At 38.0% G+C, this 14,964-nt stretch overlaps 1 protein-coding gene across 4 annotated transcripts in view; it reads left to right on the top strand.

Moving 5' to 3' along the window:
• PLEKHA8 (pleckstrin homology domain containing A8) overlaps positions 1-14,964 on the top strand; it is a 59,562-nt gene that overhangs the window by 27,448 nt on the left and 17,150 nt on the right. For all 4 annotated transcript variants that reach the window (XM_082692867.1, XM_082692865.1, XM_082692866.1 and 1 more), the window contains exons 8-12: positions 1,651-1,810; positions 2,174-2,259; positions 6,920-6,978; positions 7,359-7,489; positions 8,105-8,175. In XM_082692867.1, the coding sequence (XP_082548993.1) occupies positions 1,651-1,810; positions 2,174-2,259; positions 6,920-6,978; positions 7,359-7,489; positions 8,105-8,175 (507 nt within the window). The remainder of the gene's footprint in view (positions 1-1,650; positions 1,811-2,173; positions 2,260-6,919; positions 6,979-7,358; positions 7,490-8,104; positions 8,176-14,964) is intronic.

The following is a 14,964-nucleotide window of genomic DNA, read 5'->3' as shown; positions in this document are numbered from 1 at the left end:
TTGCTCTGCTGGTTTCTAGTGAGGCCAGAGGATGGCAGAATTCACCAGCCACCCATCAGGTTTTCACCCAGCCTTCTCTGTCCATCAAGCCAGAGTCCCCCATTTCAGATAATAGCTTGTGGTTGAAAATGCCAGCCTTTCAAATTTGCTAATTCCATTGACTCTAACCACTAAAACCAGCTTCAGATCAGTCCAAGACAACCATAGTAAGCTTTTATTTAAGTGTTTAATATATATTTTGAAAATAAAATTTTAAACAAGTTTCTTGCTCATCTCCCCTGAAATAAAAGACCCTGTTTTTTTCCATATGAGTTGTGGGAAAAGAAGATGCATTTCATAGCTGTTAATCTGAGGCAAGGAGTCTTATCCCTTGAATAAATAATAAATATAGGAGAATTTCTGTGGAAACAGTACTGTTATTTGACCAATAATCTTACTTCTAGGAATTTGTCTCCAGGGACTAGTCAAGTTAAGGACAAATATCTGTGGACAGGGATATTCTTTATGACATTACAATTGATTCTCATTATTCGTGATTGTGTTCTATAAAGTTACTACAGACACTGAATTAGCAAATACTGAACCATTGCTTCTAGGGGAAAAACAGAGTTTGGTTCCTACAAATTGTTGTTCACAATTTGGTCGACTTATCAGTATAGACTTGTTTTATGTGTGTTTCTGTTTAAAGACACCTTATTTAATATGTACACCTTATTTGATATGTACTGTTGATTCATTAGCATTGATAACTTGTGCTGAATGAAAAATACCTGACACATGTATTTTCTCCATAAGGCACATCACAGCCTTCTTACATTTAGAAAGAGTAGACATGGGGTACCTGTGTGGCTCAGTCATTAAGCATCTGCCTTTGGCTCAGGTCATGATCCCAGGGTTCTGGGGTTGAGCCCCACATTGGATTCCCTGCTCAGCAGGAAGCCTGCTTCTTCCTCTCCCACTCCTCCTGCTTATGTTCCCTCTCTCCGTGTCTCTCTCTGTCAAATAAATAAAATCTTTAAAAAAAAAAAAAAAGAAAGAAACATTAGACAGCACTACACTTGAAGGCACCTGTAAACAGCAAAATCAATAACAAAATGCACAAAGCATCACCCTACATAAACACAGTTGTGTATAGTATAAGAACCAAGCAAGAAGACAGATTGTTACCTTGTTTGACCTTAGCTGGAAGCATGTATGTCAGGCGACTCAAATGTTCACCATCTACACATGTCTAGAAATGACTGTAAACGTGCCACAAGCATTGATTTTTAGGATTACAAATAAAATATTATGAGAAGGCAAATTCACAAATACAGAATATGCTGATAATGAGGATCGACTGTATAACACTAAAATTTTAGAAACCACCTAAGTGCCCTCCACATGAGCTTGATGCAATATATATGGTCATTAAAATCACATTTTAAAAGTATTGAATGATAATGAGAATATTCCTGATAAACTGTTGAGTGAAAACAGGACACAAACCTACATATATTTAAACCCAATTTTGTTTGTGTGTGTATGTAGCATTTCGCCGATTTTTATTTCTGTAAGCTTTTCTGTGTTTTAGAAATATTCAACAAGGAATATATATTAATTTTGTAATATATAAGTAGTAGTTTAGTAATGGGTATTTTCTATGCGCAGTCCAAGGTGAGATCATGAAGGAAGAAGGAGAGGACAGCCTGGCGAATCACGATAGCCGCTTAGCACAGCCTGCTTCCAACTCCTCCAGTAGCTCTCCGGAATCCCACTGGGAAGAAGGCCAAGAAATCATCCCAACTTTTTTTAGTACCATGAATACCAGGTATTCGATACTTTCTAAAATCAGCTGGATACCAGCTTCCCTTCTAGAAAATCAGGGTGGTGTTCCTTTCAGGTGATGGCATAGTCTTTAACAGAACAGAGGTTAGTATCTGCTTTACCTTTCTGAAGCAGTGAGGAATTGGATTGTGAGACTATATCCTGAACACATTTTAGCTTGCTTTGGTAGATTATCTCTGGAAAATGATTTTATTGGACCATAATATACTAGAAGAACAATCACTGAAATCAGGCCAAACGATTTGCTCTTCAGATGGGCAACTGTTTTCATGACTGCCTCTGAACTGCAGAGAGTATTAATGTTATATTTTCGATCTTTCTCCTTTTGTATCACCAAATTGTTTAGCTTTAGTGACATCGAACTTCTGGAAGACAGTGGCATTCCCACAGAAGCATTCTTGGAGTCATGTTATGCTGTGGTTCCAGTATTAGGTAAGAGTACTGCATTTGTCTTAAATTCATTAGTCTGTAGAATCTGTCCCACTGCTGTTATTTTGTAGCAGAAATATTCTGAACTATATATAGAGTGAAATGACCCTTCTTGGCTACCTCTCCATATCACTAGCCATATGTAGTTAAAACTGTTTGGCTTTGAGCATTATTGCGTATTTGCTTTTTATTCCTACTAATGATTAAGTATTGGCCACAGAGTAGTATAAGGAAAAAAGGGAATTTTGTTTTTGAGAAATTATACTTTAAAAAAAAAGTAGTTGCAGCACAGACCTTCAAATCCATTAGTATAATGATACAGTTAAAACATTTTTTCAAAGATTTAAAAATTATATGTATAAATTTAAGTTGAAGTATAGAGTCAGTAGAACCAGGCATCACTAATGTGTTCAAATTTGTTTTATGACCTACTTAGCTATGCATCTTTTTTTAATTCATTTTTTTGAAATTTTACATCTTTTTTTGAAATTGAGATATAACTTACGTAGAACTTAAGTATTATGATTCAGTAATGTTTGATAAACACATATACGCCCATGTAATCCATTTCCCTATCAAGATATAAAATGTTTTCATCACACCAGAATGTTCCCTGAGCCAGTCAACCCGTGACTATCACCCAGCCCAAGGCAACTATTTTACTGATTTCTGTTACCATAGATTAGTTTTGCATTTTCTAAAGTCCATATAAGAGAATCATAACCATATTATCTACTCTTTTTTATCTGTGTTTTTCTCTCAGTGTAATGTTTTCATCCTTATTGTTACATGTATCCGTAGTTCATTCCTTTTTATTGCAGAATAGTATTCTATTAAATGAATGTGTAATTTGTTTATTCATTCTTCTATTGATGGATGGACATTTGGGTAGTTTCTTATTTGGGGCTTTTACCAGTGAAATTGCTCTGATTATTTTTGTGTCTGCCGGCATATTTTTTCATATCTTAAGTAAATACTTAGGAGTAGAATTGCCAATTCATTGGGTTCATCTGTTTAACTTTATAAAAAGTGGTTACACAGGGGCACCTGGGTGGCTCAGTGGGTTAAGCCGCTGCCTTCGGCTCAGGTCATGATCTCAGAGTCCTGGGATCGAGTCCTGCATCGGGCTCTCTGCTCAGCGGAGAGCCTGCTTCCCTCTCTCTCTCTCTCTGGCTGCCTCTCCATCTACTTGTGATTTCTCTCTGTCAAATTAATAAATAAAATCTTTAAAAAAAAAAAGTGGTTACACAGTCATACAGTTCCAACAGCAATGTATGAATATTCTGGTTGCTTCTCATCTTCACTAACACTTGGTGGTATTGAGGTTTTTGGTCTGGCTATTCCTCTGAGTGTTTAGTGGTATCATTGCGGTTTTAACTTGTCTTGGGGAGGAAGAAATTTACTCTGTCTCAGGGTCCTCTGGCTGGACCAAGAATCACTTTGACATGAGACAGAATAACAGGAGAAAATCAAATTTAATTCCATACATATGGAGAATCCACACAAACATGAAATTACAAAGACAGGGAACATGAGGCTTATATGACTTCCTGCCCAAAGGAAAGGGTTAGGGGCCTGAGGGTGGAGGTACAAAGGGGAGGAAAACCATTAGGAAGATAAGAGGACATGGTTGGAAAACGAAGGCTGCCCAGTTATGCACATAAGTTTCTTAAGTAAAGAGAAATCTGTTAATTGCATTCTTCCTGGGACAGGCTTTCCTTTCCAATGTAAATTTAAGCAGTCAAAGGGAAGGTAAAGAATTTTTCCTGAATCTGCTGGGATTTGATTGCTGTTAACTCAAAATATTCTTCATGTTCAAGTGGCCCACCTTGGGGTGCTCTTGGTCTCTACACTTTCTCAATGACTAATGATGTTGAACACTTCTTAATGTAATTATCGGCCTTTGCTGTCTCCCTCATTGTGAAGTCTTTTCAAATCTTTAACCCATTTTTTCAAGTTGGTTAGTGTTCTTTGTATTGAGTTGTAAGCATTCACTATATATTCTCAAAAGCATTCCATATGTCTACACATATGCATTATGAATATTTTCCCTAAGCTATGACTTTCTTTTCTTGATGTCGTTGAAGAGCAGCTTTTCATTTTCATGAAATTCATGTATCTATTTTCTTTCTTTCATAGTTAGTACTTTTGGTGCCCTAAGAAATCTGTGTTTACACCCAAGGTCATGAAGATATTCTCATGTGTTTTCTATTCCCTTTAGTCTTGATTTTATGTTTACATTTATACATCTTGGAATTAATGTGAGGTAAGGTTTGAGATTTTTTTTTTCCCTTATGCTGTCTGGTTGTTCAGAGAACATTTCTTTAAAAAAAAAAAAAATTCCCTTTTATATTATTTTGGCCACTTTGTTGAAAATCAGTGGATCTTTTAGGTGTGGGTCTGTTTCTGGACTGTTTCCTGTCCCAGTGGTCTGCTTATTTTTTTATGGTAATACTTACATTGTCTTACTGTGCCATTATAAAAAAGCTTGAAATCAGATAATGTAAGTCTTACAATTTTGTTGTTCTTTTTCAAGATTTTGGCAGTTGTTGGTCCTTTGCATGTCCATATAACTTTTAGCTTTCTAATTTCTACTTTAAAAATATTGGGATTTTGATTAAGATTATATTGAATCGGTAAACCAATTAGGAGGAAGTTTACATCTTGAACGATTTTGAGTCTTCTATTCCTAAAGCATGCTGTATCTCTCTATTTATCTATGTCTTCTTTATTTTCAGTGTTTTGTATAGTTCTTAGTGTAGAGATTGATATAGGAAAGATGTTAGGCTTTGAAGCCCATGCCTAAGAATGAATTCTTGAGATGTCTTTGGTGGTTTTGTTAAAGCACAGGGACAGAACCTGTGGGCAGAAAGAGCTGCAGTGGGGTCATGAAAAGTGGCCCATTATATACTTTCAAGTTGGGAGGGGGTTAGGGATAGGATAAATCTCAAAGGAATTTTGGCAGCAAGGTTTCCGGAACCTTGAGGGGGCTAGCTGTTCTTGGGAAAATGTCATTTATTACCATCTAATAAACCCTTAGCCATGAGACCCTTCAGATGTATACTGGTGGGATATGCTTGGGGAATGACTGCTAACATGGATCTTGGGGACTTAGAGATAAAGGAAGTTTCCAAAGGAAATTTTATTTGTTAAAATAGACTTACAGGATCCTGTTGGGGCGGGGTGGGATGGTGGGATGAGGTGGGGGCAGATTCTGGCTAGGATTGCCTTTTGGAGGCTGAGGCTGATGAGTCCCTAGAGGACTGTCATTCAGCCTGTTGTAAGGACTTTCAGTGGGCTCTAGGTAGTAAGGATATTTAATAATTTTTCTTCTGCCTTTGTTTCCCATACCAGAGGTCATGCACAATTTTTGTTAGGGATACATTTTAAAATCTTAGGACTCTTGATGCTATATAAAGAATATTTATTTTTCCAATTGTTTGTTGATAGCATACAGATAGAGCTGACTTTTGTGTCTGAGTAGTTTTTTATAATGATGAGTGAGTTAATTTCATGAAATACATTTTCAGCATTATTGAGATTATGGGGTTTTTTCCCCTGTACTTTTTAAAAAAAAATTTTATAAACATATAAGGTATTACTAGCCCCAGGGGTACAGGTCTGTGAATCGCCAGGATTACACACTTCACCGCACTCACCATAGCACATACCCTCCCCAAGGTCCATAACCCCACCCCCCTCTTCCTGTGCTTTTGTATATAGTGAATTACATTGTTTGAATGAATTTACATGTTATCTTGCTATTTGTTTCTACCATCTTGCTATTTATTTTCTATTTGTCCTATCTGTTCTTTGTTCCTTTTTTATTTTTCTTAAATTCTAGCCATTTAATCAATTATTTTTTTATTCTATTTTATTTCCTGTTTTAGGTTTTTAGCTACCTATATTTGTTCCTACCTTCCCTTTGCCTTTTTTCCCCAATCAATCAAGTATTGTTTAGAATTCCATTATTTTTTCTCTTCTGGCTTTTTAGCTATACCACTTTGCTATATTTTTAGTTGTTCTTGTCCCACAGAAATATTTGAACATATATGAATTTAAATTTTTGAACATATGTGAATTTAAATTTTCTAGCAGGCCCATCAACTAGTAAAACAAAGCAGATAAAACTATTTTTAAAACTAATTTCAATAATACATTTTATATAATCTAATATATACAGAATATCATTTCAATATATAATCAGTATAAAGGAACCATTAATGAAATAGTTTACATTCTTTTTTTGATACTGAGTCTTTGAAATCTAATATTTTGTGATGACCATATCTTAGAAGTCCTTGAAGCTTATGTTTGGAAAATGATTTAAAAATAAAAAGAAAAGTTTTGGGAAGAAAAGCATGCTAAATTTTTTGTTTTTATAAAAATATTTGCCACTTAGGGACGCCTGGGTAGTGCAGTTGGTTAAGCGGCTGCCCTCGGCTTGGGTCATGATCCCAGGGTCCTGGGATCGAGTCCCGCATCAGACTCCTTTCTCAGCAGGGAGCCTGCTTCTCCCTCTGCCTCTGCCTACCACTCTGCCTGCTTGTGCTTGCTTGCTCTCTCTCTGACAAATAAATAAATCTTTTAAAATATATATATGTATATATTTGCCACTTAAGGAAATTGCTTTTTCAAAGATGTTTTCAATCTTTTCTTCTAGACAAACTTGGCCCTACGGTGTTTGCTCCTGTTAAAATGGATCTTGTTGGAAATATTAAGGTGAATATACTAGCATGTCTCTATGGAGACCATACATTTGGAGGGAGTAGTGCATGAGACCTCATTCAGAAACACTTGTGATTGTTGAGTTTTATAGTCAAGATAAAAAGTATAGGTCAGCTGTGAGAAAAGTTCTTAGGCAGAAAAAAATGCTTTAAAAACAGTATTTTAAAGCTTTGAGACTTTAATGCTAGCCTAAGCCTCCTAAAAATTCTCAAACAAGAACACATTACCTTGAAACATAAGGAAAAATAATAGAGACTTAATTCATTTTGATTTCTTAAAGCCTGTTTGACAAGCTTATCAGTCTCAATACTATATTGGTTTACTTGATAGCTTTAGCATTTTTAACTTAGATTGTTTCCCTGCTTTTCCTGCAGAAAGTAAATCAGAAGTACATAACCAACAAGGAAGAGTTCACCACCCTCCAGAAGATAGTGCTGCATGAAGTGGAGGCTGACGTAGCCCAGGTTAGGAACTCAGCTACAGAAGCCCTCTTGTGGCTAAAGAGGTGAGGCAGCTGGGATGGGGCCACAGTTGAAATCCAGCTCAGTCGAAATGCTACCAGCAAAAAGTGTTCTGTTATACAAAGAGTACTTCTGAGTGGAGGATCCAACCCAGTAACCTTCTCTAGAAGGCCTGATGAATAGAACACCAACTCTTTCTTTTCCTCCCTTCTGATGAACACTGTTAATATTAATAGTATATGTAACATAGGAATCCTAAAGGATGATAGAATTGACTGGTTCTCTTTAAATCAGTGGATCACAAACTTTGATAGCATCCAGTCACCTGAAGGGCTTTCTTAAGAATACAGATTGCTCCACTCCAGACTCAGACTTTCTGACTCAGTAAGTCTGGAGTGGGACCCCAAAACTAGCATTTCCACCAGGTTCCCACTGGTCCCAGGACCACTTTTTGGAAACCACTGTTTAGGTAGATCAGATGAGAAGGGTGTAGAGTAAACTAAAAGGAAATGACGGGGAAGAAAGTCAGAAAAGAATTCCATGTGACTTGACCTGTTTGCTGCTATATTCGAGATATTGAGGAGGACACTGACATCTGCCATTTCTTTATTGCCATTCAATATAAGTGAACTTTGAAAATATTTCTTTTTTTGTTTTAGAGGTCTCAAATTTTTGAAGGGATTTTTGACAGAAGTGAAAAATGGAGAAAAGGATATCCAGACAGCCTTGAGTAAGTATCCTTTACATTTTGATGATTCCATTGAAGCATCTAATTCATTCATTTCCATTGAATCATCCAAATGGAATGGAGACCCCTAGAGGAGGAGGCGGGGTATAGGGGAAATTTCTGCTTCTCTGAGGTGGATTTTGTTTCTTTTCTTTTTTATTATTATTGTTTGTTTCTTATATGCTCCATTAAAAAAAAAAAAATCTTATGAGATTGTGACCTCGTAATGTAGATCTAACTTATTAAAAATCAGTATATCTTGAAGAAGAGCTAAATTAATGGAGAGCCATCTCTTAATAGGAAAGCCTAATATTTTTAAGAAGTGAGCTCTTCCTAAATTAATCTTCAAATACAGTGCAGTTCTCCGAAATCAATGTCCCAAGAGAAGCTAGTTTTAGAGACCTTAACAGGTAGGGTTTGGGGAACCCTAGGAATTTGCTCTGGAGTCAGATAAAGGGGGGGTCATGGTTGTCATCATGTACTCCTCAAATGCCTCATGTTTGTAGCAGTAGAGCTGAGACCAGGATGAAGGCCTTGGTCAGAGGTCATTCTGTATCTCCAGCATCTTATAATGCAGGGACTGAAACCCTGTAAGGTGCTTAGTAAACACTGGTGTGGGTAGGTACCTGGATCTGTCAGATCAGTTTTGGAAAACATTAGCTTGGGAACATCCTCACAGTCCTCTTGATGGACTGGCTGAATTCTCACTCTTCATCCAGAAGAAATTCTCCCAGCATGGGCCTTGAGGCATGAGGGGTAAGGAGTGGGTATTGAAATTCCATATTACTTTGAAGTCCTATATTATTGTGATGTAGAGAAGGACATCGGCAAGCTCTAAATAGCCATGATTATAAATAATGAAATGAATGAATTAGATGCTTCTGTTGTGGAAAGGGAGCTAGTATTCACGGCAGCATTTTGTTGGTTCCTTCTGTTAATCTTCCCTCTGAGCCATAAGTCCTGAGGGATGCTGCCCCCATGTGACTTTTTTAGGCCTTCCTATCTAGAAACTTGCCAGTATGCTGTGAAACAATAAAAACTTTTTTCTGTAACACTTTATGAAGAATTTAGACGACTTAATCCTTATGTCAGTCCATTTTTGCAGGTTAGGAATCCAAAATTCATAGAGATTAAAATTGATGCTAAGACCACAAAAGATCTGAAGCAGAGTCACTTTGAGCCCCCTGCCTCAAGACTCTTCATTTTGAGGCCCCAGGGCAACTCAGTCGGTTAAGTGTCTGCCTTCAGCTCAGTGGGACTGAGCCCCACATCATACTCTGCTCAGCGAGGAATCTGCTTCTCCTTGCCGCTACTGCTCCTCCTGCTTGCCTGATTATGCTCTCACAGAATCTCTCTTTCTGTCAAATAAATAGACTCTTAAAAAAAAAAAAAGTCCTCATTTCTCCCACAAAAGGTCTTCAACACCATCCCTGGGCTGTGTATTTTTTGGACTTCTCATACATCCCTGAATTTCTAGGACAGTCTGTTGTACTCTTCCCACGTGTCCTAATTTCTGTACTCGAAGTATTTCCACTGTAACTATTCATGCCCCCTAATCAGTATCATGGAACTGTATGACTTGCGGACTGATTAAGATCTTGGGCTCTCTGGATTCCACCATTGATAGCATTGTGCCCTTAAGCAACTTGCTTACCCTTTCTGTTTCTGGTTTCCTCATCTACACAATGGGAATGATGATACCGTTTTCCTAAAAACATTGTTGTAAAGATTAAATAGGTTCATGCACATAAAAAGATTAGTAAAGTGGTACATAATAAATACTTAATAGAAGTTAGCTTCTCTTGGGCGCCTGGGTGGCTCAGTGGGTTAAGCCACTGCCTTCGGCTCAGGTCATGATCTCAGGGTCCTGGGATCGAGCCCCACATCGGGCTCTCTGCTCAGCGGGGAGCCTGCTTCCTCCTCTCTCTCTCTGCCTGCCTCTCTGCCTACTTGTGATCTCTCTCTGTCAAATAAATAAATAAAATCTTTAGGAAAAAAAAAAAAAAAAAAAAGAAGTTAGCTTCTCTTGTTTATATTTTCATTATCCTGACATAAGAAGTTGATAACTGGTCAGAAAATGGAGCTTATTGGTCCCAAATTAGAATTGAGAAGTTTACAAAGCTCTGGGGTCAAACCAGACATTTCTCTCCATACTAAGTTCTTAGAGAATTGTCACACAGGGAGGAAGGCTCCTTTACCCCCAGGAAATACAGAAACTCTGGGACTCAGCAGTGTGCCTGGTGGGCTCTGCTCTGTTACGGCTGTCTGTGTGAGGGCCCAAGATGGCTTCACCCCTCCCCTGGAGTGGAGGCAGAATAGAACCAGCTGCTTACTGGACACACAAGTGAAAAAGGAAAGCTTAGCCCTGGAGCTAGGGAGGAAATTAAGGATATCCCCTTTCTGCCATAGCTCTGCTCCTAATTCTGTCTTTTTTCTCATCTTCTTTTTGCTTGATTTGGAGTCTGGACCCTTCTGAAGAGAGGAGACTAGAAGGGGAAATGCTGCTTCGAAATCACAATAAGCACAGTCAGTCTCAGCTTTTCCTTCTCTCTCTTCCCCCTTCAGCACTATTTTCAATGGGAGGGAAACGGGGACTGTAAACTTGAGAGTTTCATCCTGATGTTCAGGATTATTTTAGAAGTTTTCATGACTTAAATCATAGTTTTGCTTGTAGGGGTCCCGAATTTCCTGCTGCTGTTCAGTGTAGAGAAAAGTTCTCCTAACCACCCACCCTCCCCTCCAGTTGTGGACACAACAAGCTCTGTGCAAACAAATACAGCTTTATAAGAAATATTTACACATTAACTACTTAAAGCCCATAGGCTCCTCGATGTAGATTTCTCTGGGTCAACAGCTTCTCTTCTCGTTTTGAAGTCATAGCTTTTATAAGTAGAACTGATACCTTGTCTAAAATGAGGGAGTTTAGGAATGTAGGTAAAAGAAAGGGTTTATACCTATATTTATAAAGGCAAATAGCTTGCATGTTTTAGGTTCTAAAATTGAATTTGAGTTACTGTAATAGCAACTACCATTTATAGAGCACCCAGTGTAGCAATGACACTGGGTTCTTGAGTGACATTTCATTTAATCTTCCAAATACTCCTTTTGACAGTGAGTAAACTAAGGTCTAGAGAGGATAGATACCTTCCTTATATCTCAAGAACAGTGGTTCTCAGAATGGTCCAAGGAGAACATTTGTTGTTACCTGCAAGCTTACTAGAAATAGAGGCTGCCAGGCCCCACCTAGCACCTGAGGCTAAAAACTCCCCGGAGATGGGACATAGCATCCATGTTAGCAAGTTTTAGGTGATTTTAATCCAGGTCAAGGTTTGGCACCCAGCCAATAGAGCAAGGACGTTGAAGCCAACCTGTCACTAGGCTACATTTTGATTATTTGGGAATTTTTATTCTTCTGAGTGATTAATGAATAAACTGGAATAAAAGCACTGAGATTAGTGCCACAGCATCAGTTCATTTTGCCTCCTTTTCATGACAATTAGCTAGTTCTCCAGTGACAAAAATTTTCCTAACTCAGAAACAAGATAATGGGGATAAATTAAGGATAAAACTTGACTAGCCCTCCCAAATTTAAAAATACTGCTTAAGAAAGGTTTTGAGGTAAATGTTCATAAAACTTATATTATCTTAGTGGCCTTGAAAATGACAGGTGTTATATAAAAATTCCTATATGAGGGGCGCCTGGGTGGTTCAGTGGGTTAAAGCCTCTACCTTTGGCTTAGGTCATGATCCCAGGGTTCTGGGATCGAACCCCTCACTGGGCTCTCTGCTCAGTGAGGAGCCTGCTTCTTCCTCTCTCTTCCTGCCTCTCCACCTACTTGTGATCTATGTCAAATAAATAAATAAAATCTTTTTAAAAAAAATCCTAAATGACACAATGGAAACCTTGACATCTATTAACTCTCTGGAGAGTATAGGTTTATTCATTGTATTACTGAAGTTCTGTGACCTAGAATGAGTTTTTCCAGCATCTGGAAAGAAGCCTTATGTACTGCCCCCTTTCGCATTTGAACTATCACTTGGATTTTCCATCATGATGGTCAGAGTGGACTGTTTTGGGTGGTCTCATGTCAAGAGCTTCTGTGAACACTTAAATGTCCTATGGCATTCTCTAAAGTTTATTCTGAGGGAAGAGTTAGGTCCACAAGGCCGATATGTTGAATGGTCTACCCTATAGCTGATGCCACATCAGAAAGAACTTTTGGAAAGCCTCTGTGTAAGCAGATGGCAGAAAAGTTGCTCTGGCCTTTCATATACCAAGGTACTTAGTGTTACACACTCTGCACTTTCTGCTCAGTGTCAGTAAGCATACACTCACTCAACCAAGATCTCTAGCACAAAATGGGAAAATTTATCATAAGATGCTCAGTTAAATGTATTTAATATAAAAGGCTTTCCAAGACAAAGAGGGCTGTGTAGAGAGCTAAAGTCAGAACTCATGACCTGATATTTACAAACAAATCATAACTTGTCTAGTTATTCTGAAAATACTGTGGAAGAGGAATCAAGTCAGTCCCTCTCCTAAACTATTCACAACATGTGCCTTTCTTGAATGGTAGACTTGGTTTCTAATACATGTTTTTATCTTGATAATGCCTAAAGTTAGCAAAGGGCATCTCTGGGCACTTGCTTCACTTCTGTCCATTGGTTATTGATTTATTGATTTGGCTTTTCTTCATAAAATTCATTTTACCTGAAGCTTAGTCACTATTAAAGAATTCAGTACTTTCCTAGCTAGCTTAGTTTTTTTGTTGTTGTTGTTGATTTTTTGGTTGTTTTATTACAAATATTTCACACATTGAACAAATATCTACCACTTGACCAAATATGTAAAACAGTTCAATACTGTACCCATGTACCACCCTTAACCCCGTTACTCCTTCCATTCTCTAGAGAAGATCTTCACCCTGAATTTGCTTTTTATTATATAATACACGTTTTTATACTTTTACTATACATTTATGTACCTACAAATAGCATCTAGGAGTGTACTACATACTTTAAACTTTTAAATACTTGGTATAACATTACATACATTATTTTTCACCCAGTATTATTTTTCATATTTATTCACTTTCAAACCTCTCCTGGTTCCTAATTCTTGCCAAGGACTGACTGCATAGCTTATTAAGAGCTGAGGTGATTATCATCTCATAAACTCAGTGAATGACTGATTCCACCTTTCCCTGCTTTGCTTACCTACTTCCTAAGTTCTCTTTTAGATTTGTATCTCTCCTTTGTCTTCTCTACAACCTGAAGTGACTTGACAGATTCTTACCAATTACAGATTGACAATAGAGAAACACTGTCATATATGCAGTTCCTGGAGAGAACAGTTATCTATCAACAGTAATGGAAAAGTTGTTCTCTCTCACTTACTGTAACAGGTTTAGGCATAATCAATCCCTAACTACCTCAGCAAATATCTGGGGCACCTGGCTGGCTCAGTCAGTGGAGCAGGTGACTCTTGATCTCAGGGTTGTAGGTTCTAGCCCCACATTGGGTGTAGAGATTACTTAAAAATAGAATTTTTTTATACATACATACATACATACATACATACATATATACCTCAGTCAATACATTTCTGAGTTACCAATAAAGAAATCACATTTCTGTTGTTTCCATTAACAGAATAAGGTTCTAATTCTTGCTGGGAAAGGGACATTTTTCCTTTTTGTTATTTTGTCTCACAAAGAGTAAATATTAGTTTTTTAGAATGGGTTAATGTGAAAAGAATACCCCAGGTTCTCATTGTTTTTAGCTTTGTGACCTTAGCCAAGTCACCATCTCTCTGGGTCTTCTGTTTCTACTTTTATAAAAGGAAGAGAATTGAGCAGGGTGATTGTCAAGCTTCCTACTCAGAAATTTTGATTCAGTCTCTAAGGAACTGACACATCTCAAAGATCTGGGAGAAGGGAATCATTTATGTCTTTCAGAGGCCAAAAATACTTCCAGATTATAGAACATGCATTATGGTAAGAATGGATATTACAGTGAAGATTTATATATTTCATTATCTAATCTTCTCTAGGTAACTAAAATAGGTCACACTTAGACTTCATTTTATTTTAATGCAGCCTCATGTGGCAGGGATATTTGAAGCTGTAGGAGTCAGCTAAGGACTTCTGGCAAATTGCGTTTTTTTGTGTTTTTGTTTTTGTTTTTAAGGAGTTTTCTCTCGTTTGTTGGTTTTAAATATTAAGAGGGGTCTTCCTGGACCTGGGTCAGGACCCAGCGCAAATTCTCTTGAATGATTCCCTCTTCTGTTAGACTTGTTGGCCCACATTTTGTACCGTGGCGAAACTCTTCCCGGACAAGGTGCAGGCCCAGCAAGGAATGGCTGCTTCCTCTGGGAGGGTCAGGCAGGAGGACACAGATCATGCTGCTGAACAAACATTCTCCCTTCCATAGACCAGACTGCCTGCCTTATTGAGACTCACAGCACCTTCGTTTTCCTGCTCTTCCAAAAAAGGTGGCATAGAGAAGGGTTTCTGGGCTTTTTTGAAAGGTGAATTTAAAGAGCAACGTGTAGGAAAAGTATAGAGTCCTGCGGCTGGAATAGCACTGGATCCAGAGCCTTTGTAAAGAGGCAAAGTGTCCAGCCAGGAATGCTTTGGAGCTGAGGACTGAGGAACCCAGAAGGCTGCATTTGCTGCATACCGAACTTCTACCACAGTTCCCAGTCAGAATGATCGTGACTGCTAGATCATGATACAGTCTGTGTAGGAAAAAAGACTAAGAGAATATAACCCCAGAATGCCTACTGTGGCT

The sequence above is a fragment of the Mustela nivalis genome (genome assembly GCF_964662115.1).
Source record: "Mustela nivalis genome assembly, chromosome: 12".
Classification (NCBI taxonomy): Eukaryota; Metazoa; Chordata; class Mammalia; order Carnivora; family Mustelidae; genus Mustela; species Mustela nivalis.
The sequence above is the reverse complement of the archived record's forward strand: the minus strand, read 5'-3'. Positions and strand labels throughout refer to the sequence as shown.